Below are 26,471 nucleotides of genomic sequence, written 5' to 3'. Positions count from 1 at the left end.
AGGAAAAGTTGTTTGCCATAGGCTGCTAGCCTAAAGGTTGGAGGTTCAAACCCACCCAGTGGTTCTGTGGAAGAAAGGCCTGGTGAACTGCTTCCATAAAGCTAAGAGAATCCTGTGGAGTAGTTCTACTGTGTAACACCTGAAGTTGCTATGATTCAGAATTGACTCCACTGCAACAGGTTTGATTTTGGTAATTGTTCCTGAATCACTTTTATCCATCATACTCTTACTCCTGTTCTCTAAGATTTTTTTTTTACCAATCTCCTCTTTATTCAGGTTAGTTTTTTCCTTTCTTCTTTTTATTTGGAAAGACATTTGAGCAAATTTATTCTGCAGAAAGTAAAGGAAATCTGTGTTTCAATTTCTTAGTATTTTACTTTGGTTCAGAATTTGTTTACCAGCACTTAGGTTTGATTGCATCTCAGTCTCCTATGTTGAAAAGCTGAGAATAATAGTGAAATGCATATTCTGTCAAATGTTTGGTCCTAGTGATTATTTTTAAACCTCTGTCTTCCTACATCAAACTGTCAGTTATGTGAAGGCAGGGGTGGGCCTCTCATGTAACAGTTGGTGCTTAATAAACATTAGCTATTTTTTTTTTTATTGTTACCACCACTGCTCTTACTCCTACTGCTACTACTGCTGTTCTTCTTCAATACTGTGTGCCCAGAACTCAGCACAGTTCCTGACAGGCAGGTGCTGAAGAAGTATTTGTTGAATAAGGCAAGGAAAGAAAGAGAGAAAAGAATAGTAAAGGTCTTCTAATCTGGATAATACTAAGAATTAAACTAGGTGAAGAGCTAACATAGCAGTCCAAAACCCTTCCTTGCTTTTCTTTGAAATAGCTAATGGTGCTTGCATGGGCAGGAAAAAGGGGATAACATGTTTATGTATCCCTAGCAGGTTCTCAAGGATCCCTGGTGCTGCATTGGCTAAGTGTTTGGCTGCTAACCGAGAGGTCCTCAGTTAGAAACCAACAGCTGGAGATCTGCTTCTGTGTACAGCCTAGGAAACCCTATGGGAAAGTTCAACTCTGTCCTATAGGGTCTCTAGGAGTCAGAATCAACTGGGCAGCACACAACAACCGGTAGTTTTGTTGTTGTTGCTTGTGTGTTCATTAACATCAGTGTACCACTTACTGAGCTACATTTTTTATGTGAAGTCCTTTAAATACCTTATCTCTAATCCCTTCAATAGCACTCAATGAGTCATTCTTAGCTCCCTTTTGTATTTAGGGAAACTGAGGATCAGAGAAGTGGAGTGATTTTCCCCTAAACAAGTAGCCAGTACGAGGCGAAGCCCAGATCTGTCTGGTTCTCACCCCTGGACCATCTCCAGGTTCCTGGGGTGTCAACTCTGGCCAGTTGAAAGCTGACTAGCATCTTTGGGAGTTCTTTCTTGCCCACGGTGGCAGAAGCTACTTTATATGCAGAAGGGCAAGCTTTGGCATGAGTTAATGTGTTCCCTGACTGTAGCTTAGGCACTTGGGGTCTCTGTCATGTCTGCTGAGAGGTGGACCCACACACTTCCGAGGAGAATTATCTTTTCTTGCCCAAATGGGGACCGGCCCTTGTTCCTCGGTGGGAAGTTTTGTGAGTTCATTACATGGTAATTTGTTTAAAAATTGCACATTGCTTTTCTCTTTCCCTTTTATACATGTTTTAACAGGAGATATATTTTTAAGGCATTCAATAGACAATATTGCACACTAGTCTTCACCCAGTCATAATATTTTATGTCCACCTTAAGTAATTTCACTTTTATCTACATAATTCACTACCTATGAGCCAGTCAAAATAAAATCCAGTTTTATAATGTTGATCAATACTGAGTAGGAAACAATGATCTAGTCTTTTATGTAGTTTCAGTATGGCTACATGATGATAGGTATGCCACATTGATTTTAAAATTCCTAATAGGCTTACTGGGGCCCTGGTGGTGCAGTGGTTAAACATTTGGCTGCTAACCAAACCGTCAGCAGTTCAAATCCATCAGCTGCTCCATGTAAACCCTATGGGGCAGTTCTAATCTGTCCTATAGGGTCACTATGAGTCACAATCGACTCCACGGCAACAGGTTTGGTTTTTTTTTGGTTAATAGGCTTACTATTTATTTTTACAGGTCAAGCCAATCCTCTGGTAGTAGTGTCTCACCCTCAGTGTTTCACGCATAGATTTTCCCACCTTCATGTACCAGAACCGTCAACCAGAAACAACCATAACCAGTTTAGGCCTGTCCCAGGTGCTTCCACCTATAAACTTAACTGGTATTTTCCAAGCCCACACTGTGTTGAGACTTCATCATAGAAAAGCAAAGAACCCTTGAACCTATTACAAAGGAAAGGAAGGGCACATGATCCAATCATACTTTTGCGCCTCTATCCCTTTGGATGCTGCACACTCCAGCCCTCTGGATGGTCTTATCACCAAAGTGCTCATCCTCCAAGGTGCTAACTCTTCCAGATTCAGTTGATGCATTGACTTTCTAGGAAATCTTCTGTGACCACCCCAGTGGGGAAGATGACCTTACTCTATGTTCACAAATGCTGGCACATAGCAAAATCTGTGGGTGTGGAGTGTATCTCACCCACTGGAATTTGTTGATGTCAGGGATCTTGCTTTTGACCATAGCATCTCACACCCAAAACCAAACCCATTGCCATGGAATTGATTCTGACTCATGGCAATCCCGTGTGTTACACAGTACAACTGCTCAATAGGGTTTTCTTGGCTGTAATCTTTTTTTAACTTTTATTGTGCTTTAGGTGAAAGTTTACAGCTCAAGTTATGCATATATTGTTTTGTGACATTGGTTACAATCCCTACAATGTGACAGCACTCTTCCTCTTTCCACCCCAGGTTCCCTGTGTCCATTTGTCCAGTTCCTGTCCCTTCTTGCCTTCTCATCTTGCTTTTGGGCAGGAGTTGCCCATTTGGTCTCATACATTTGACTGAACTAAGAAGCACGTTCCTCAAGTATGTTATTGACCCTAGAGGACAGAGTAGAACTGCCCCATAGAGTTTCCAAGGAGCACCTGGTGGATTCGAACTGCTGACCTTTTGGTTAGCAGCTGGAGCACTTAACCACTATGCCACCAGGGTTTCCATTTGTTTTATAGACCTGTCTAATCTTTGTCTGAAAAGTGGGCTTTGGGAGTGGTTTTAGGTCTGAGTTAGAGTGTTCATGGGCCATAGTCTCGGGAGTCTCTCCAGTCTCTGTCAGACCAGTAAGTCTGCTCTTTTTTTGTGAATTTGTTCTACATTTTTTTCCTTCTCTGTCCGGGATCTGTTGTGATCCCTAGTCAGAGCGGTCGGTGGTGGTAGCTGTGCACCATCTAGTTCTTCTGGGCTCAGGCTGATGGAGGCTCTGGTTCATATGGTCCTTTAGTTCTTTGGGCTAATATTTTCCCTGTGTCCTTGGTTTTCTTCATTTCCTTTGCTCCAGACAGGATGGGACCAATAGATGGATCTTAGGTGGCCGCTCACAAACTTTTATGACCCCAGACACTTTTCACCAAAGTAGGATGTAGAACATTTTATTTATGAACTATGTTATGCCAATCAACATACATGTCCCCCGAAACTATGGTTCCCAGTCCCCAGCCCCAGCACCTCAGCCCCTCAAGGTATTTGGATGTGTCTAGGAAACTTTTATGGCTTTGCTTTTGTCTAGCTGGCTGTAATCTTTATGGAAGCAGATTACCAGGCCTTTCTTCTGTGGCACTCCTGGATGGGTTCGAACTGCCAACCTTTAGGTAAGTAGATGAGCGCAAACTGTTTGAATATTGACTATACCACGGACTGCTAGAAGAATGAACAAATCTGTCTTGGAAGAAGTACAGCCAGAATGTTCCTCAGAAGCAAGATGGCGAGACTTTGTCTCACATACTTTGGGCATGCTATCAGGAGGGACCAGTCCCCAGAGAAGGACATCATGCATGGTAAACTAGCCCAGTAAAAACCCAGTAGAGGGTCAGTGAAAAAAAGAGGAAGACCTCAACGAGATGGGCTCAAGCATAACAACGATTGTGAGGATAGTGCAGGACTGGGTAGTGTTTCATTCTGCTGTACATAGGGTTGCTATGAGTCAGAATTGACTGGGCGGCAACTAACAACAACAGCAACATCCTAAGCAAAAGGCTCCAAAATTGCTTTTGAGAACAGAGGAGAGAGTAGATCATTTCCTGGTTACTTTGGGGGAGAAACTGAGCCCAGAGTTGAGTAATTATAGACCTCAGGAGAATATGAGGGTGCAGAAAATTTAGGAAAATATCTGAAAGTAGTTGTCAGACTATGATTTTGAAGTCGTGCAAATCTTCAATTTTTTTTTCTCTCCAAGACCATTGCATTTCCAGTACTTTTAACTTTTAACTACAAGGTGAAGGGGAGAAGGGGAGAGCCCCGAGTTTGGGCGGGGGTCCCGGGTTGACAGGTGCAGAGCGAGCTGGTTTCATGTGTTGGTTCTCACACAGCCTAGCTTGAACGTTACGCATCTCGACTCTCAAAACGCAGCTGGGCATAGATCCAGAGTGACCTTTCTTTGCTGCTTTTTTCTGTTTACGGAACTTTTCCTGGCAAGGGCCAGATAGTAAATATTTTATGCTTTGAAGTCCTATAGTCTCTGTTGAAACCACTCAACTCTGCTGCTATAGCATGAAAGCAGACAGACAATCTGTAAACAAATGAGTGTAGATCTCTTTCAATAGAATTTACACAACTTCACAAAAACAGGCATTGGTTTGGATTTTGGCCCCGTCTGGAGTCTCTGGGTGGTACAAACAGTTAAGTGCTTGGCTGCTAACTGAAACATTAGAGGCTTGAGTCTACCCAGAAGTGCCTGGTAAGAAAGGCTTGGTGATTTACTTCTGAAAAATCAGCCACTGGAAACTCTGTGGAGCACAGTTCTACTTCGACACATACAAGGTCACCATGAGTCGGAACTGACTCCATGGCAACTAGTTTGGCTTTGGCTTGTAGTTTGCTGTCTCCTGGTCTAGATAAGAAAAAGAATGACGAAGGTCTGAGGCCAGGAATAGATGAAAGACCACGAGTTAGCTCAAGGGAGGGGGCAGAAGGCTTTGGTGGTCTCTCACATGCTTATAAAATAAGTTTAATATGATCTATATATGGCCTGGTGGAAAGGATTGTTTGAGCAAGTCATTCTAGAGTAAAATTAAACTAAAACAAACCAAACCAGTTGCTGTTGAGTTGTTTCTGACTCATGGTGACCCCATGTGTTGTAGAGTGAAACTGCATTCCACAGAGTTTTCAAGACTGTCACCTTTTGGAAGTGTATCACCTGGCTTTTCTTCTGAGGTATCTCTGGGTGAGTTCAAACTGTCAACCTATCATTTAACAGTTTGCTCCACCCAGGACTTTTAGAGTAAAACTGTTGCTGTTGTTAGGTGCAGTCGAGTTGCTTCCGACTCATAGTGGCCCTGTGCACAACAGAACGAAACACTGCCTGGTCCTGTGCCATCCTTAAAATTGTTGCTATGCTTGAGCCCATTTGTTGCAGCCACTGTGTCAATCCATCTTGCTGAGGGTCTTCCTCTTTTCCACTGACCCTGTACTTTTCCAAGCATGATGTCCTTCTCCAGGGACTTGTCTCTCCTGACAACATGCCCAAAGTATGTAAGAATCAGTTTCGACATCCTTGCTTCTAAGGAGCATTCTGGTTGTACTTCTTCCAAGACAGATTTGTTCATTCTTTTGGCAGTTCATGGTATATTCAATATTCTTTGCGAACACCACAATTCAAAGGTGTCAGTTCTGCTTTGGTCTTCCTTATTCATTGTCCAGCTTTCACATGGCGATTGAAGATACCATGGCTTGGGTCAGGCGCACCTTAGTCTTCAAGGTGACATCTTTGCTTTTCAACACTTTAAAGAGGTCATTTGCAGCAGATTTGCCCAATGCAAAGAGTCTTTTGATTTCTTGACTGCTGCTTCCATGGGTGTCCATTGCGGATTCAAGTAAAATGAAATCCTTGACAATTTCAATCCTTTCTCCATTTATTGTGATGTTGATTATTGGTCCAGTTGTGAGGATTCTTGTTTTCTTTATGTTGAGGTGTAATCAGTACTGAAGGCTATGATCTTTGATCTTCATCAGTAAGTGCTTCAAGTCCTTTTCACTTTCAGCAAGGAAGGCTGTGTTATCTGCATAATGCAGGTTGTTAATGAGTCTTCCTCCAATCCTGACGCCCAGTTCTTCATATAGTCCAGCTTCTCAGATTATTTGCTCAGCATACAGATTGAATAGGTACCGGTGAAAGGATACAACCCTGACACACACCTTTCCTGACTTTAAGCCACTCAGTATCCCCTTGTTCTGTCCAAACAACTGCCCCTTGATCTACGTACAGGTTCCTGATGAGCACAATTAAGTGTTCTGGAATTCCCATTCTTCACAATTATCCATAAATGAGCACTTTAAAATATATTTAATGATTAAGATGATGGTAATACTAGGCAGTACTATATGGTATAAACTCATGAGAAGGGTATTACTATCATCCCCATTTTGCAGATGAGGAAGCTGAGGCACAGAGGGGTTAAGTAATTTGCCTGAAGTTGAACCCTAGTAAGTATCAAATTGGGATTTGAACCAGCCTGGCTCCAGTGCTGATCTCTTAATTACAATGTTCTACTATTGTGTTAATATTAAGATATTAATATTTTAACAGGAAACCCTGGTAGCATAGTGGTTAAGAGCTACAGCTGCTAACCAGAAGGTCAGCGGTTCGAATCCACCAGGTGCTCCTTGGGAACCATATGGGGAAGTTCTACTCTGTCCTAGAGGGTCGCTATGAGTTGGAATCGACTCGACAGCAACGGATTTTTTTTTTTTTTTTAATATTTTAACACAAAATAAGAACCGGTTTATATATGGCTTTTTTCACTCACATATGCCTGGCACATAGTAGGTGCTCAGTAAAACTTTTCTAAGTCAGTATCCTGTTCTTGGTACTGTTGGAAGGCTCTATTGAGGACTAACACGAGGCCTAAAAGTGAGTTACCCTCTCACTGGTTTCTTATCTTCATGAGGGTAAATTACACCACAATAAAGAACAAAAGACCCCTAAAGTCAGTCTCTTCTGGTGCTGTTAGTAACTAGTAAGAGAAGTAAACCTGGTACACAAAAATGACATGCCCCAATAATACCACTAGAGGGTGGAAAAGATGCATTACAAACCTAAATGGCAACTTGCCAGGAAACTGAAGGCGGTCTGAGCATACAATTTTCTGAGTGTGGAGAAGTAACTAAAGCAAAGTCAAACTCTGGGTAGACTATAGCTATATATACACACAAACACATGTGCACTTATAAGGAAATGTAGGTACATTTGTTGTGCTGCCATGAGTTATGAAATTTTGCAAAAGTCTTGTTCCAGCCCTCTAAATCAGGGTAAAAACATTGCCTATGAATATGCAGAGATAAGAACGATTAGAAAACAGAAGCAGCAGTGACGGCTGCCACCAAACAGATGGCCGAGCCCGGCCAGCAGCCAAAGCATGTGCAGGGTGGAGAGGGCGCAGCAGACTGTGAACTGAGGAGGCACTTTGATTGACTGCAAAGCCAGCAGTACTTCTCAGGCTTGGCTGCTCCTTGGAATCACCCAGGGAGCTTTAAGAAATGCTAATGCCTGGGCCCCGCCTCCAGGAATTCTGATTTAATTGGTCTAGACTGTGGGCTAGAAATGTTATAAAACTCCTCAAGTGATTCTAAGGTGCAGCCCATTCTGAAAAAACAAACAAACAAAACAAAACAAAACATACCAGACTTTCGAGTCGATTCCAACCCATAGTGACCCTATATGACAAAGTAGAACTGCCCCATAGGGTTTCCAAGGAGCAGCTGGTGGATTTGAACTGCCCACCTTTTGGTTAGCAGCCTGAGCTCTTCACCACTGAACCAACCAACCCATCCCACTGCCATCGAGTCAATTCTGGCTCATAGTGACTCTATAGAACAGAGCAGAACTGCCCCATTGAGTTTCCAAGGAGTGCCTGGTAGATTCGAACAGCCAACCTTTTGGTTAGCAGCTGTAGAACTTAACCACTATGCCATCAGGGTTTCCCTGAGAACCACTGAAATAGCGGTGAGCTTGGAGAGGGTGGAGCAATCTCCATGCCTCCAGGCAAAAAAGCCAAGGTGGGTTTTCCATAAACCTCCTGACTCAAACAGGTTAAAACCATTAAGTCAGAATGTTGGTGCACCTACTGTCAGGACTCTCTTCAGTCCCCAAATGCTTCTTGCTTCCTCTTCTCTGAGTGAGGCCTGAAATTTCATGCAAGAAGTAGTTAAGAAGTGTCAGTATTTTTCTGAAGGACCACCTTGAAGGGAAAGCGAGTGACTGATCTACAGCTTCATTCTTTCAATAAATATTCATTGAGCACTCACTGTGTTTTCCTGGCTACTGTGCTAGGCTCTGAGGAACAGGAGCAATGACTCTGTGGGAGGGGGCTGGAAGAGTTGAAGAAACCTACTATGTGATGAAAAGAGCCCTGGTAGTGTAATGGTTAAGTGCCAGGCTGCTAACTGAAAGGTCAGTGGTTTAAACCCAGCTGTTGCTTTGTGAGAGAAAAGAGCTGGCAATCTGCTCCTGTAAAGATTACCGCCTTGGAAACCCTGCAGGGCAATTTTACTCCTATAAGGTTGCTATGAGTTGGAATTGACTCGACAGCAATGGAGGAGTTTCAGGCTATGTTCTAGGCTCTGTGCCTAGATGCCAGGGAGAGATACAAGAAAGAAGAAATAAACCCTGTTGCTGGAGGGCTTCCAGTCTAGTAAGGGCAGACAGTTATAATCCAATTTCATTGTGAGATGGTGGGAGGCACAGGTTCATACAGGAGTGCAGGAGAGGGGTGTTTAACCTAGTCTGGTACAGGTGATAGGACACTATTTCTGGAGGAGGTGACAGTCATTTGCCCACTCTGTACCCCCATCTCATAAGTTTCTAAAGGCTGCTAAAACGCGCCCCTTATGTTCCCAGATCTTGTGCTTTTGTGTGGATGTATGTTTGTCCCCACATCCCTTTCCTTACTTTATGTGGATAAGTTGGGGAGATTTATTCTACTGACAGGCATTCCCTGACCTCCTTTTCCCAATTTTGAAACTTCTATTCCCTGATTTCTGACTCTGCAAGAAATCCAGCATCTATCTTCTGGCTTGAAAGCAAGGGTCCTAGGGCTCATCTTTGAGGTGACCCAGAGCCTAGACTCCTCCAAGGCAGCTTTCTCTCATTTTTTTAGAGGTTGGTCAAGGGATGATGTTGATCATGGAGCAAATTCAGCAGACAACTAGGACTACTGAATTCGATGATCTGGTTCACTATTAAAGGTGTCTATGTTACTTGTTTGGAAGTGTTATTAATACTATTTTCCTGTTAATACATAAGTATGACTTGATAACACAGATTTTCTTTTAATACATAATTATGATTAGATAATACAGATTTGCACTCTGTATACAGCCAGAATTGAGGAGTCCCTCAACAAATGGTTAAGCATTGGGCTACTAACTGAAAGGTTGGTGTTTTGAACGCACCTAGAGGTGCCTCTGAGAAAAGGCCTGGCAATTTGCTTCTGAAAGGTCACAGTCTTGAAAACCCTGTAGAGCAAAGTTATATTCTGAAACACATGTGGTCATCATGAGCCAGAATCAACTTGATGGCAACTGGTATACAGTATTTAGGCTGAAAGACTGAAAAAATGATAGAATTATATGCCCAAGACTCCTCCACTCTTCTTTTATCTCAGATTGGGCAGTGACTAAAGAAACTCAGCAATTCCTGGACACACAGGCCAGTCTCATTTTCTTGCCTTCAACTCTTAATACAGACATGTTAATTAGCTCCACTTTTGTATAATCTGCAGGGGCAAGCAAATATTCCATTTGACTGACTCACGGCATTGGGACAATTTCTGTGGTCATAGTTCTTCCACCAATGGGAGTAGGGTTGGTCTTCTAATGCTTGTTATTATTATTCTTTACATTTAAGATTTAGTAGGTTCTTCTTTTTTTTTTTTTTCTGTTGGGGTTTCTTTTTAGGGGATAACCCCCCATAAACTCAGTTGCCATAGGGTCAACTCTGACTGATGGTGACCTCATGTGTGTCAGAGTAGAACAGTGCTCCATAGGACACTGAATGGCTGATTTTTCGGAACAGACACTAGGCCTTTCTTCTGAAGTGTCTCTGGGTGGACTTGAACCTCTGATCTTTCGATTAGCAGCATACTGCTTAACCGTTTGCACTACCCAGGGACCCCTTTGAAGGCATAACAGTAGAAAAACCCAAGTAAGAACTTCTGGGCCCAAGTAAGCCTGGAAGTGATTCACTTTGTTTACTTTAAATTTGGGAATTTTGTTTTCCTAGTATAAAATCCTGGATAAATTTAAAGTCTGAAATGAATAAGTAAACAAACAAAGTGCCCCAAAGTGTTGATTTCTCTTGAATATTTTTAGTCATGGCAATGAATAGGAGATTCTGTTTAAATTATAACCAAATAAAAGGTTAAAAATCAGCTGATGTGAAGTAAGTGGAGATCACAGGATAGAATTTTGCAAGACCGATGACTTACTCATTGGAAATACCTTTTTCAACAACACGAACAGTGACTATACACACGGGCCTCACTGGATGGAATACACAGGAATCAAATAGACTACATCTGTGGGAAGAGATGGAAAGGCTTAACATCATCAATCAGAACAAGGCCAGGGGCTGACTATGAAACAGACCATCAAGTGCTCATATGCAAGTTTAAGTTGAAACTGAAGAAAATTAAAACAAGTCCATAAGAGACAAAGTACAACCTTGAGCATATCCCACCTGAATTTAGAGACCATCTCAAGAAACAGATTTGATGTATTCAATGCTAATGATTGAAAATCAGATGAGTTCGGGATGACATTAAGGACATTGTACATAAAGAAAGCAAAACGTCATTAAAAAGACAGGAAAGAAAGAAAAGACCCAAATGGATGTCAGAAGAGCCTCTGAAACTTGCTCTCGAAAGTAGAGTAGCTAAAGCAAATGGAAGAAATGATAAAGTAAAAGAGCTGAACAAAGTATTTCAAAGGGCAGCTTGAGAAGACAAAGTGAAGTATTATAATGAAATGTGCAAAGACCTGGAGTTAGAAAACCAAAAAGAAAGAACATGATCAGTATTTCTCAACCTGAAAGAAAAAGTTCAAGCCTCGAGTTGCAATATTGAAGGATTCTATGGGCAAGATGTTGAACAATGTCTTCAAAAGAAGGTGGAAGGAATACACAGTCACTGTACCATAGTGTATGATCAAGAACCAATGGTATTGAAGGAAGAAGATGAAGCTTCACTGAAGGCATTGGTGAAAAACAAGGTTCCGGGAATTGACGGAATACTAATTGAGATGTTTTAATAAATGGATGCAATGCTGGAAGCAGTCACTCATCTATGCCAAGAAATTTGGAAGACAGCTACATGGCCAAACAATTGGAAAAGATATCCATATGTGGGTCCATTCCAAAGAAAGGTGATCCGACAGAATGTGGAAATTTTCAAATAATATCATATGCAAGTAAAATTTTGCTGAAGACAATTAAAAAATGGTTACAGCAGTACATTGACAGGGAACTGCCAGAAATTCAAGGCGGATTCAGAAGTGGATGTGGAACAAGGAATATCACTGCTGATGTCAGACGGATCTTGGCTGAAAAAGTAGAGAATACCAGAAAGATATTTACCTGTGTTTTATTGACTATGTAAAGGCATTTACTTGTGTGGATCATAGCAAATTATGGATAACACTGAGAAGAATGGGAATTCCAGAATACTTAATTGTGCTCCTGAGGAACCTGTACATAGACCAAGAGGCAGTCATTCAAACAGAACAAGGGGATACCACATGGTTTAAGTCAGGAAAGGTGTGCGTCAGGGTTATATACAGCCTTTCACCATACTTATTCAATCGGTATGCTGAGCAAATAATCCAAGAAGTTGGACTATATGAAGAAAGTGGCAAGAGGATTGGTGCAAGACTCATGAACAACTGGGATATGCAGATGGCACTTTACTTACTGAAAACAAAGAAAACTTGAAGCACTTACTGATGAAGGTCAAAGACTACAGCCTTCAGTAGGGATTACGCCTCAACATAAAGAAAACAAAAATCCTCACAACTGGACCAGTAAAATAACATCATGATAAATGAAGAAAAGATTGAAGTTGTCAAGGACTTCATTTTACTTGAATCCACAATCAATGCACAGGGAAGCAGCAGTCAAGAAATCAAATGATGTATAGCATTGGGCAAATCGGTTGCAAAAGACCACTTTAAAGTGTTAAAAAGCAAAGTTGTCACCTTGAGGACTAAGGTGTACCTGACCCAAGCGATGGTATTTTCAACTGCCTCATATGCATGTGAAAGCTGGACAATGAATAAGGAAGACCGAAGAAGAATCAAAGAACACTGAATATACTGTGGACTGCCAGAAGAATGAATAAATCCGTCTTGGGAGAAGTACAGCCAGAATGCTCCTTAGAAGTAAGAATGGTAAGACTTTGTCTCACTTTCTTTGGACATGTTATCAGGTGGAACCAATCCCTGAAAAAGGACATCATGCTTGGTAAAGTAGAGGGTCAGTGAAAAAGAGGAAGACCCTCAACGGGGTGGATTGACACAGTGGCTGCAACAACGGGCTCAAACATATCAACCAATGTGAGGATGGTGCAGTGTTATGCTCTGTTGTACACAGGGTTGCTACGAGTTGGAATCAACTCAATGGGACCCAAAAACAACATGAAATAAGTGTGTTCTCAATGAAAACCCTAATTTATTGCAGCCTCAAAGCGGAATGTGGCCACACATAATTATCTTCAAAATAAAAGGAATATTCCAGGGAATATATTGGCTGATTTTTAAAATATGTGCTAAACAACCCATAAAATGTTCCTCTAGCAGCATCCTTTACTTTAACATGTCATAGACTTGGCTGTCAAGAATGTCTTCATAGTTATTTGCAAACAAAGACTCATCACCTCGGCTAAAATAGCAGAGATGCCATAAGTAAAATTCAGAACTGGCGATGGTTAAACAGCTTGTAGATTTAACAAAACCCACGAGGGCAAACCTGTGCCTCTGGTCTTTTTTGTGGAGTATTCTTGTCTGAAGTATAAAGTGAGATTTAAGAAGGATCCAGAGTTGAAATTGCATTTGAGGGAATGGTCAAGAGAATGGTCCCGCAGGTGCCTCTTCAGAATAGGAAGCTCACAAGGGAAAGAGAACCGGAAAATCTTATCCTCTAGCTCAGGGTTACTGTGAGGCCTGATTTGCATACCCATCTCAGGAGCTCTGAAATATCATCAGTGCTTCTTCACTTCGCCGATCAGATCTGAGCTATTTTAGAAGAGTTGATAAGTCTCGGCTAGTTATAAAGTGACTCTTCATGTCTCATCTATGTTCATATTTGAGTGAAAGATTCTGATAATTTTGAAAAGTGTGCTGTTTACAATCTGGCTTCAAACCCTACCCTTCTACCGAATTTCTCCCCAGAGGCACTGATGACCTCCTTGTTGCCACTTCAGAGGACTTGCTTACTTTTTTTCTTCAACCACTTAGTAGCCCTGAACGCAGTTTACCACTGCTTCTTCCTTGAAACCCTCTCCTCCTTTGACTCGTCTTATACCATGCTCTGCTGCTTTTCCATCTGTCTGGCTGCTCCAAATTTGTCTCCTCTACAGCCTTCTTTCCTCCACAGCCTCTTATATGCCTGTGAGCCTTAGAATTCTGTGTTGGCCACCTTCTCTTTATACTTGCACACGCCTCTTGGGGTGAGACTTTTGTAAACCATCTCTCTCTGTGCGGATGATTACCAAAAGTTTGTCTGCAACTCAGATGTTTCTCCTGGGCTTCAGATCCAGACATCCATCTCCTCGCTGGGCCCCACTGTGACCCCTCAAACTCAATTCTCACAATAATGCACCCTCTGCTCCCAGATGTACCATCCCTGATTACTCCAGCTCTTTCGCTCCATCCTCTCCCACCAGTAAGTATACAAATTCTGTTATTTCTTATACACTGAACCTGACTCTCACTCATGGCGACCCCATGAGCTACAGAGTAGAATTGCTTCATAGAGTTTTCTTAGCTGTAATCTTTATGGATGCAGACCACCAGGCCTTCCTTCCATGGTGCTGCTGGGCGGGTTAGAACATCCAGGTTTGTAAGTAGACCAATGCAAACCATTTGTGCCACCCGGGGACTCCTTCTATCTCCTAAGATCTCTGAAATCCTTCCTTCACTACTCTTCATCATGGTTGCTTGGCTCAGGTTCCAACAGATACAGTTATTGTTACAATTATAGTCCCCTCTTTCCAATCCATTCTTCACACTACAATCAGAGTCATCTATCTAAAGTTTAAAATCAAAAGCACCAATCTGATAAATTTAATTCTGTACTTAAAAGCCTTTGGATTCCTGTTCCTCTCTCCAGTCTAATCTCTACTTTCCTCATCCTCTGTCTTCTACCAGTGCACATGGTTTTTATCTCTAACTTCACCTCTGGTTCTTTGTAATTGCAGCTCCCTCTGCCTAAGCATCCCTCTGCTCCCCAGTACCTATTTGTCCACCAGATCTCTGCTTGGATACTCTTTCTTCCAGGATGCCTTCTGGAATGCTACCTCCCACATAAGTGCTGATCTTACATCTGCTTACACCATCCTCCACCTCTATTATTGCAGTGACACGTTACTCTATGTTACAACTGACTCTACTTTTCTGGTTGCCCCTCAAGACTCTAAGCAGAGGTTCATCTTTCTTGTTAACTTTTATCCCTGTGCCTGGTGCAGAGGAGAAGCTCAGCAAGTGTTTTTTGAGTGCATGAACTGACCTCCTGGGGGGAATCTTTAAAAGAGTTTATAGTCAGGCCTCTGCGTGGGGTGGAGCAGGGAGAAAAGAGGGTAACTTCTACTTCTCACTGCACCCTAACTCCTTGAGAAGATCCCTAGGAAGCAGCAAGCTCATCCTGAGGAGGAAGTTGGAGAGATCTACTAGTAACATTGCCTTATGATTGGGGTAAAAATTGCTCTTCCAGCCCTAAGTGACTACTCCAAGTAATGTCCCTGCCCAGGTGGTAAGGAGGTAATGTCAGGAGGCAACATTGAGTGCTTTCTGGGGAAAAGGTGCAGGCAGACAAGGCTGTAAGCATTTGAAAGTTGGGAGCACCCCTCAGAAGAGTGAAAGGAGTGCTCCTCTCAGGTGACTCCCCACGGGAGTAGGTGGAGCTCTGAGAGGAGAGGGTCTACCTGGACAGAGCAGAGGATAGGCATTGGAAGCAGCATGCTGGGAAGGCACTAAGGAGCCTAGACAAAGTAAGGATAATTATAGTGCATTTACACAGTGCTTACCATGTGCCAGATACCCTTCCAAGTGCTTTGAAAATTTAATTAATTTAGTCCTTGCCACAACCCTATGAGGTAAATACTATTACTATCCTCACTTCACCATTAAGGACATGCAAGCACAAGGAGGTGACCTGAGTTACCCAAAGGCACACAGAGGTTGCCACGTTCCTTAGACTACCTTTCCTAACCTGCTCTGGGGAAAGGGCAAAGCCAGGGCAGAACCAACTAATGGTGCCAGTGTAAAGTCAAGCTGCGGCTTCAACCAAATAATTCTTCTTTAATAAATCTTCAAGTTTTATTTGTTTTGGCCTGGACAGGAAAAGACTGCATAGAGTAAAACAGAGCAGGCATGACGATTTTTGCATGGAGGTATTAAGAGAAGTTAAGCACATGATATAGTCAACAGTTTCCCAGCCATTTCTCTTCAAAATAATGAGTAATCTCCATTGGGTTATTCTGATTATCTTCATAAGAAGAATGGGTTGTACAATAAATTTGATTTGTTTCTTGATGATTGACAGAAAACATGATTGTATAAAACAAGCTAATGAGAGAAAAATTGTTGTTGAGGATCTCATTAAGAGTGGCCTCCGTCCTAGATGTAGTACTTCTACCAAAAAGATACTGGTAAGAAGTGTGTAAGCTTTGCATTGTGTCATCTAAACAGACAAAGCTCTTTCCCCAAATGCCCATCCTTTACACAGCACTTATATGTTGCCTTGGTGTGCACATCTGAGAAATTATCTAGCTAATTCAGTACAGGAAAACAAGTTATAACACAATTTCTTTTGTATTAACAAATATTATTCTGAGATCCTTTTCTGGTTGTTTTGGATATGACTTTCAAAATTCTATTTATTATTCCAAATAAGACATATTAATTTTTGCATGAAATTTTGCCCGAGAGTCATACTTTTGTAGTGTCTACATGATGCCAAGTAGTAGGAGGAGGGGTAACAGTTAGTCAGTTCCTTCAGATATCCCCAAATATTCAGCTGCTTGACATTTTGAAGGAACATATCCAGGTAACTGATGGGTTTTAAAATTTTTCATCTGAAGATTTTGATGTTGTGCTTAAGAAAATATTTTTCAAACAGTGATAGGAAAACTGCTGTGTTACCATGATATAAATAAGAGCAAATGAGTAGAACCTTTTGGTTAGCAGCTGTAGCACTTAACCACTACGCCACCAGGGTTTCCAGAATGTTCTAGAGTTTATCAATTTGCTTATTACTTTACTTCCCTAATAATTTTATCTTTCCTTTTAGAAACTAATCTCTGTGAGTGGATGAAAGGAAACCTAACATCGTTTGAACTGAATCATTAACAAGATATTATGGATTGAACTGTGTCTGCCCAAAATATGTGTTGTAAATCCTAAATTCTATGCTTGTGGTTACAATCCCACTTGGGATTGGGTTGTCTTTGTTATGTTAAGGAGGCAGGATTAGTGTAGGGTGTATTTTCAGTCAATCTCTTTTGAGATATAAAACAGATTAATCAAGTAAGCAGAAGAAAGATGGGGTAAGATAGATCCTGAGACACATGGAGATCTCCAAGGAACCAGGAAACAGAGGCTGGAGAGATAAGGACCTTCCTCCAGAGCTGACACAGAGAGAAAGCCTTCACTTAACAGCCAGCACTCAGAATTCGGACTTCTAGCCTCCTAAACTGTGAGAAAATAAATTTCTGTTTGTTAAAGCCATTCACTTGTATTTCTGTCATTGCAGGACTAGATAACTAAGATACAAGATACAGAGATTTTGTTAAAAATAAGTATAGTCTCCACTCTCAGAGATGAATTTTGAAAACACATTTTCAACTACTTCCTACAAGTCCACAAAATAACATTTTGAGAAAAATCTGTGGTAATCCTGGAAGAAATGTACAAAGCTAAGTTTTCTTATGAGTAAAAAACATGTTTTGGAAATAGTTTAAGAACAGTTGTTTTTTACTACATAAAATTAATAAGTGACATTACTCATTTAAAAAAGTCTCCAAGTTCATTTGAGAAATACGATCCAGACAAGTTTGGAGTCTGCCCTAAATCATCTCGTTGCCTGAGAAATCTTTATTCTCAAAAGTAACTAGAAAAAGGTGACAAGTAATAAGTCTTAATAAATGAAAATAAGATTTTCTTCTTCGCTCTTTGTGAATGTAATAATATTATTTTCTATACTCTTATCCTTGCAGTGAAATACATATTTTCGGTTACACATTTTAATTTAGCTTTTATGAGAAACTACTATTGTAAGAATTACTGAAATACAAAAGGCCTATTCAAGTGTTCATATTAAACAATCAAACAACCAAAACATAACAAGGAAAATGCCAAAATAAAGGCACAATTTTAGAGAAAAGTAATAGATAGTTCATACCTGCAATGTGTAATATACATATAAAATATCTTTTCAGGTGAGGTGCAAAAGATGGGCATCTTCTGGCAAAAAAATCTGACCAACTGACCTTGAACTTATTTATGTAATTGAACTCCTCAGGAAAAGTCCCTTTTGCGTAAGACTCAGTGCTTAAACCCATAAACTCATTTTCAGATGTGCTAATTGTATTTGTCGGTCTTTTAATCAAATATCTTTAGAAATTAAACACTATATAGAGTCAAAGAGTTCCAATTAAATTATTAAACTATTGAATGTATCTATTATGTTTTTATAGAACCCTATAATTTCAAAAGGAACTTAAAATTATATATATATATATATATAAATATATAAAAACACCCAAAAAACTAAAACAAAAAAAACCCAGGGAGCAGAATCAGGTTATGGGGGAGAAAAACATCCCTTCCCTCAAGTGTCACAAAGTAGGAGGCACAAAGCTTCAGAAACCCACAAAAATGATAGACCTGTAAGTAATAAAATTTTGTTAAAAAATAAGGAGGAAGAAAGAGTTCTGAAAAGCAAAGAAATTCTGCAAAGGACTTTACAAAAATCGGTCAAGTTTCAAGAGGAAGGCATAATAAAGTAAATCTTAAGTGGCTGCTACACTGCTAAGCTAGCAAAATAAATCTATTTCATTTTCTTCCTTGCAGATCAAAATTCTTTTTATAGGTGGTGAGGCAAATGCAGAAAGCTGCAGAAGGTCTTGGGAAATGACACACAACTGGGTTAAGTATGACATTTAGGAAACCTAATCTGCTCCCACTAGATAAGATTTTATGGTACTTGCTGCAGGTCAGACTAATCTACGGACTGAATTGTCCCATCTTTATTTTAGGGTCTTTGATGGATATAATTAACGCATGTAAAGAATTTCACGGTGACTTCTAGACCAGCCATGTCCAGGAGAACTTTCTGCAAATGATGGAAATGTTCTATATCTTCTCAATCTAATACAGTAGCCACTAACCACCTGTGGCTATCAAGCGCTTGAAACATGGTAGTGCAATGGATGAACTGAATTAAAATTTTCTTTAATTTTAATTAGTTCAAGTTTAAATAGCCACGTGTGGCCAGTGGCTACTGTATTGCACAGTGCAGTTCTGGATCCTTTCTGTTGCTTTAACTGGAAGCTTCAGGCATCATTTTAATACATATTCTTGGGTTTTCTGGGCTTAAAACATCCCTAGGTTCCCCAGGGGTACAGTGACCATATAATTTGTTGCTCAAATCATGGCACTTTGAGAAAGACAGAGAATGTTATTAATAATTATGACGAGACAAGAGGCATAATATGGGACTCTCCAGGGCAAATTAAGAAAGTGTGGTCTCCCCACACATAGGGTTGGTTTCTTGAGGGTTCTCATGGGAAGTAACTGGGCTTTACTTCACTTGTTTTTAGGCTGCTGTTACAGATGAGTTTTAAAACAACTTCTGGAATACACATATATTCATCATACCATGATTTTCTTTGCCCCCCAAACATTTACCAGAATCTTTATAAAAAATTTCTGCTTCCTCGTGACTTCAATCATAGAGAAAGGCAATATCTAACTTGATACCAAACAACTAACAAAAAATGGAAATAATCATACTGATAGCTGGGATTAGAAAGAATAGTTAAATTGGTTCAGATATTTTAAACTTTTCCTTTGGTTTTTTGGTAAGAGGCAGAAAAAGCCAAAAAGAGCAGAGATATTTCTTTGTAATATATTCAGTATTCCCCGATAGGTACAAATTCTCCCAAAGGGATTAAACTGGGCAGGCTGAATGTTGAACGTGAAGCAGTTAGTATAGTCCAGAACCTGGATTTTTTTTGGGGGGGTGGCCGGGGAGAGTGGTCCAAAATGTAAGCTGCTCTGAGTGACTTTCTTAGCTCTTGGCCATCAGTTGAGGAAACATATTAAGATCTGCTTTTAAAAGTTAACATTTCAGCAAAATGGGAGCAAGTCATTGCAAAACACTTTGTTTCCCATTTTCAGAACTCAACCTATTTGAAAATGACCGAAAGGGTCTTTTTTTTTTTTTTGATTCAAAATACTGAACATGGATTGGAGCATCAAGTCATGAAAATAATTAAAAAAATCCAGTTGTATCTATAAAACTAAATGTCCTTAAAGTAACGAATTCACATGATAAGCCAATTCTCATGTAAGCTCTCTGGCATGGCTTGGCTTTTCAAATTTCACCCACCTTTTGTAACATACTTTGTGTTGAACACAGCAGAGTTTTGTATTAAGACAAAAAATTTCAAAATTTAATAGGCATGTGGATGAATAGGAAAGTGAAACTAGTTATTCCAGGAGATTTACCCGTAAGGGAAAAAATTTATCAACACAGTAATTCAAATAACCAGTAGTAGGTCTCTGAATGAAGGAACCCTGGCGACACAGTGGTTAAAGCACTTGGCTGCAAACCAAACTGGTGGTGGTTCGAACCAACCACTACTTAGGAGAAAGATGTGACAATCGGCTTCTGTAAAAGATTACAGCCTTGGTAACCCTACAGGGCAGTTCTTCTCTGTCCTATAAGGTCTCAATGAGTCAGAATCAGCTGGACAGCATTAGGTTTGTTTTATTTTTTTAGGTTTCTCAATCATTTTTATCAAAGGTTTTTACCAACCTGATGGCTCGAATAACAGTTTTAAGCGGTGGGGTGAGGTCTTCTACTGATACATCACACTGGCATCCTTTCTCATCATATACATCATCAGTGCCAAGAGCTGTGTCAGCTGCAAGAGAGAAGTGCCAGTTAAGAAACAACAAGCCAGCAATTTAAAACATGCTGCTGAATTTGTCTCACATAGGAATGCTTGTAAACCGAGGTCTGAGTCTAGCCAATTGTTTTTCCCAATATTATTCTTTCTTCCTTTTCTACAATCTCACCAATTTTATGTGATTTGACACGAATACTTAAAAAAAATGTTTTCCAGGGGAAGATTAAGCTGTTGACACAGTCTTTCCAGTAGTGGTGATAAATTTGTGTTGATCCACCCATGATCTTTTGCCTGGTTCTTGTGAAATTAACAGCTAGTATTTAAATGACAGCTGTTTGGAGCTAGGGAAAGTGTGTTTAGACACTTAACTTACTAGCCTGTATATACGGACACTGAATCCCATGACCATGTCCCTATTAGTTCCACACCCTGAACAAGTGAGCTAAGCAGCCAGACCCAAGAAGGCTGACTACTTATCAGTTCCTAGATGCGGAAGTCCAGGACAGAGTTTGCTTAAGATAGCAAAGCCAAAGCTGAAGGCAGATTTGTAGTTTGAATAAGAAAATCAATTCCTCATAAACTGAGCAAATTTACTTTGAGGTTCATTGCAAAGTTTGGAAAGCGGGCAGGGTTGGATAATTGTCAAATTGGGAAGGCTTTATAAAATCAGTAAGGAATAAACTATCATTGAGGCTGTTTTCAAAATAAAAAATATTGAAAACCAGTTAAAATTCCAGTAGTAGAACATGAGTTAATGAGCCCTGGCGGCACAACGGTTAAGTGCTCAGCTGCTAACTGAAAAGTCAGTGGTTTGAACCTGTCAGCGGCTCTTAGGGAGAAAAGACCTGGCGATCTGCTTCTATAAAGATTACAGCCTAGGAAACCGTATGGGGCAGTTCTACTCTGTCCTATAGGGTTGCTGTGAGTTGGAAATGGCTCAACAGCACAAAACAACAACAGGATACAAGTTAAATAAATATTGGTAGGTCTATAGAGTAAAATATTATGAAGCTGTTAAAATGATGTTGAAAATTAATGACTGGAAAAATGTAAAAATATGTTAAAAAGATCTGTATATTGATCTATCTGGGACTAAAAATTGTTCTTTTTTTTTTGCTAAGCTATATTTTCTAACATTGCTGCAATGAACATGTATTACCTTTGTAATAAAAAGTCAACAAAGTGATGAAAACACACTCATGAGAGATGAATTATATAGCCTCCAAATACCATTTTTATATGGTCCAAACTTCTTTGAAAGCTGACATACACTAAAGGACTAATTAGTGCTTTCTGTCTCCCCTTTGCTCTTCCCAGTGTTCGTTTGCTAAGTCACAAAAGGGAGGGACTTTACCATGGGCTGTCCTGGTTGGGTTCAAAACCTTGATAGGCTATTGGAGATCCGTTCATTGAGACACTCATATTTTGAATGCATTTGGTGTCCCATTTAATTCGACTTATATTTAAATTTTTACTGAGTGTTTATTCAGTTTACTGTGTGCTGGGAGTGGAGATGGTGGTGTGGGGAAGAGATGATGGAATACATGTAGATGCATCTTCTCCAGCCTTCTTGCCCTCAAGCCTAGTAAGGTGGATAGGCATAACTACCACTTTACAATAGTGATAATAACAGCAACCACTCTCTGGCATAAATCCAATGAGGGGTTGCTATTATTATCACTATTGACACTTCTGCATATATTAGTTTTCATACTTAGGGGGAGTCTACAAAGTCGCTGGTATTATTATGCCCGGTGTTCAGATGCGGAAATTGAGGCTCAGAGAGAGTAAGTACTTTGCCTGAGGCCATGTAGCTGGTAAGTGGAGCTAGTAAGTTGCAGTGTGTGTTAATAAAATCCAGTTCCCTGAGGTTCTAAAGCCCTTTAAATTGTATTACTTAGAATCAGAATGTGTTCAGGGTTTAATAGTGGCACAAAACAAGTCTCGAGAGAGCAGGGGCAAGAGTTCCCAACATATATTGCCTGATGGGTGCAGGCTGTCCATGTCCCTACTCTCTCCAGAGAAGTTGGCCACAAATGAACTCTCTGATAGTTCTGACTCAGAGATGACATCTAGGGTAGCTGGCCCAATTTGCTTGATTGATCACCCACACAAAACAGCCCTTTTACCCAGTAAACATCACGCCCAAAGTTAGCTAATGTTCTTCCAGGAGTTGTTCATGACTTCTTCCTCCAATTTGAACCCACCTTGGTCTTAGTTGGGAAGACTTTTCTTCATGGTTTTTAACTTTTCACTCAAGGACGATAATGTTGATGGTAATAATACAAATAAGAGGTTTTTAAGGAAAATCTAATTACGTGCCAAGAGCTCTAATTAATTGCCATAAAATCCCAAGAGGTATCTATTATTATTATTGCCTGTTTTAGAGATTATGAAAGTGAGACACAGTAACTTGGTGATGGCCAAAGACCGCTTTTCCGTGTCCACTATGAAATTTCATCATCAAGGTCCAGATATTGATGAAAGACAGAAAGGCAGTTTCTAGTTCTTTTTCTTGGCTACCTCTTATTTCAGATTAGATTCCTTTTTGACATTTCTTGACAAAATGATTACAATGGTTTTTGATCTTGGCTGCATATTAGAATCACCTGAGGAGCTTTTTCAAAAAAATTCTGATATCCAGGACTTACCCAATCCCGGTAACATTAGAAACTAGAGTTTTTTTTTTTCCCCCTAAGTTCCCCAGAGGAATCTAATGCACAGTCAAGGGTAAGGACCACTGATTGTAGGTGGGAAAGTGATATCCCCTGGGTTCCCTCGGCCAGAGTGAAGAGTGTGTTTGACAAATCTGCCTTTCTCTGTGTTTCCCCTGGTGCCACTGGCATATTTTCCACAAAAACAATTTGAGATAATATTTGGTGCCTCACAAGACAACAGGAAATGACCGTATCATAAAAAAACAGAAAAAAAAAATTACATCCCTTTACAAATTGGTAATATAGGGACAAGGTTTTGTCTAGCCACAGTGTTACAGACTGAAGCCCTCAGCCGTCTGAACACCGGTTGGTTTCTTCCACTCCCAGCCAACTGAAATCCCCCTCTTTTCAGGTCTAGGCACTCTTTCTCTCTCAAAGGAGTCATTACTGTTTTTATTATACACAAGAAGCTTGGATTTTCATGGATCAAAGAAATTTAAATTGTTGAAAACCTAGCAGAAAACATTTGTTATGTCTGTGGAGAAATGATAATGTTCTTAGGCTTGGGGCAATAGAAGAAATTCAAAAGGAGAAATGACTAAATTACAGTGTAAAGAAAAATGCTTGATTAGAAAAAATTCCAAGATATAAGGAAGGTTTAATATCTATAATGTATCATGAGTTTATTTGAATGGATCACAATCTAAAATATAAATGTGCAAATAAATGAGTCAGGAGAGACTATTAGTAGCAAACAATCACTGAAAACCATTCAACCCTACTGGAAAAAAAAATTATATGAAAGTATGGACTTATACCTATTTAATTTTCAAAAGACTAATAATTTACACTGGCAAATTTGAGGTGAATATTGTACACTTTGACATTTTTGGTAACAATGTAAATTGGAACAAAATTTTTTATGCCAATAAAAATTAAGGAAAAAACAACACAAAACAAAAAACTAGACCGTGCAATCTTCCAGGGAAGTTTTCTCTGGGAAATAATTTCAAGAAGAAAAAAAAAGAAAGCTTCTTGCAATAATATTTATTACACTGTTGCCTACTGTAGAAAGTTATATAAAAGTCAACGTCCAAAGTAGAAGACTATAAATTATTCTATTTGACGATGATTGTGTACTACACAACTATGAAACAGATAATTATGAATAGTATGTAATAATATGAAAGTATTTTTAAATGTTCAATAAAATGAAAATATGAAACTAAACCCTCATGTTGATAATTATGTATAACATGTGAAAAGAAAACCAACTACCATATTTTTACACAAATAACACACGCCTTCTACGTTTGTTTGCCAGCTGTGCCCTCCTCCCACATGGTATTTTCATAAGCACTGCTACGCCAATTTGTTTTTACATGTTGCTGTAAAAATGATGAGCATAGCTTACGAAAATACCTTGCCGGGGGAGGGAGGTGTGGCTGGCAAACAAATGTACAAGGTGAGCATTATTTGTGTAAAAATACGATTGAAGAAAATATGTAAAAATGAAGTGAACTGTACTAGGGCATGAGAGTATAAATGATTTGTATTTCTTTTAGAGTTCCTTAAGAAATATAAGAATGTTTTTTCTACCACAAAGATAATATATGCTTTTTGCAACAGAGTATTTGAAAAATAGAAAACAATTAGAATGAAGAAAAAAATCTTTCCAAGTTCTACAACTTAAAGGCAAATGCTATTGTAGTATGCTTCTTACAGTAAAAGTATGGGGCTAGAAATCCATGATATATTTTTATTTTAGGAATTTAGATGAAGCTTGTAATGATTCTATTTGGTTATGCTATGGGGAACACACAATAAAACAGCCATTGAGAATGACGACGATCACTGATTTATTACAACCTGTCATGAATTGTAATCTATTTTCCAAAGGTTCTTTCCTTCTGCTGCTGGTTGTGTTTCAATAACCTTCTACCTCTCGCCTCCCCCATTATAAATTCCCAACACCTTAAATATCATCCTAAATTTAGAGGCTACGTTTTAGCCACGTGCTAGTCCAAAGGCAATTCCCTTAATCCAACTAGAGCTTAGGATAACTGCTTGGACTCTGATGCTGTAGCACCATTTCATTTCTCTATGTCCTTGGCTATAGCTGTATTTTTCTGTTGCATGCTAGATACTGCTAAGTCATCAGGACACTCACTGGGTCTCCCAGGCATTACTAAGGAGCCCAGAAAAATGCTCAAGATAAAATATTTTTTCCTAGACTTTTCTCCTTTCAAATACCTTTTGTTTTAACTTAGTTTTTCTCTCATTATAATAGTAATGCATGATCATTGTAGAAACTTTGAAAATTAAATCATAAAAAAACGAGAAAAAAATGGTTCTAACACTCTGAGGTAAATAATACTAAATTTTGGCATATTCCCTTCCACTCTCTTTTCCTTTGCATCAACTGACGTTTAAAGTCAATCTTTCAACAAAGATCGAAAGTTGAACGTCTCTGGTTGCCATGAGGGAACTTTATTCTAATAGCCAGGAGCCCTCCTATCTTATCATGGCCTTTTCATCCCATGCTCCAGCCACAGAGAAACTATAAGCAGTTTCTTGAGGTGTTGTAAGCATCATTGCCCTCGTTTTGGATACTCTCCCAAGGAATGTTGTCTGCATATCCCACCCACCCTTCTGAGTTTGGAATGGACAGATTATGATATGCATAGGGCACCAGCATAGCAAGGGGCACCAAAAAATGGGGGAGAATATCAGAACATTTAGAACAAACCATTTAAATTTCAGAATACACATAACTTTTATGTCACTTTGAAAATCGTTATTTTGCAATTTGACAGTTATTTTATTCAAAGCAAAGAGGGATGTAGGGCAGCATGACAGGAGAGTTTAGCACCTTAAATCCAGTGCTGCAATTGTCTACAAGCCCTTCAAGAGTCTACCATCTTTATGAAATTCTTCCTCATCACCCAACACTGACTCAAACTTTCTTCTTTTAATTGTGTACACATATCTATTACAACAGTTCTTACACACTAATGTATTTGATTGTTCATAAGCTTATTTCCTTGCTAGACAGTAGCTTCATGAGGCCAGGGACCATGCCGTCTCATTTATGTATCTTCTGCACCTAGAACAGTGGTACCTGGTGCAAAGAAGATATGAAATGCATGTTTGCATAACAAATGCTTAAGTTTTCCCCTGGCACCATGACAGCATTTCCCTTGACTTTAACAATATCTCAATTTAGGATTCCAAAAATACATTAACTATGAGATTGGGTTATTGTTGTTGTTGCCTGACATGGGGTCGGCCCCTGACTCATGGTGACCATGGTG

General features: G+C 39.7%; 1 protein-coding gene across 3 annotated transcripts in view; it reads right to left on the bottom strand.

The window, feature by feature from the left end:
• Window positions 1–26,471, bottom strand: part of KCNQ5 (potassium voltage-gated channel subfamily Q member 5) — a 620,656-nt gene that overhangs the window by 16,055 nt on the left and 578,130 nt on the right. For all 3 annotated transcript variants that reach the window (XM_049895397.1, XM_049895406.1, XM_049895414.1), the window contains one exon: window positions 20,407–20,515. In XM_049895397.1, coding sequence (XP_049751354.1) covers window positions 20,407–20,515 — 109 coding nt within the window. The remainder of the gene's footprint in view (window positions 1–20,406; window positions 20,516–26,471) is intronic.

This window comes from Elephas maximus, chromosome 1, assembly GCF_024166365.1.
Source record: "Elephas maximus indicus isolate mEleMax1 chromosome 1, mEleMax1 primary haplotype, whole genome shotgun sequence".
Classification (NCBI taxonomy): domain Eukaryota; kingdom Metazoa; phylum Chordata; class Mammalia; order Proboscidea; family Elephantidae; genus Elephas; species Elephas maximus.
Note: the sequence above shows the minus strand (reverse complement) of the source record. Positions and strands in the feature narration are given on the sequence as shown.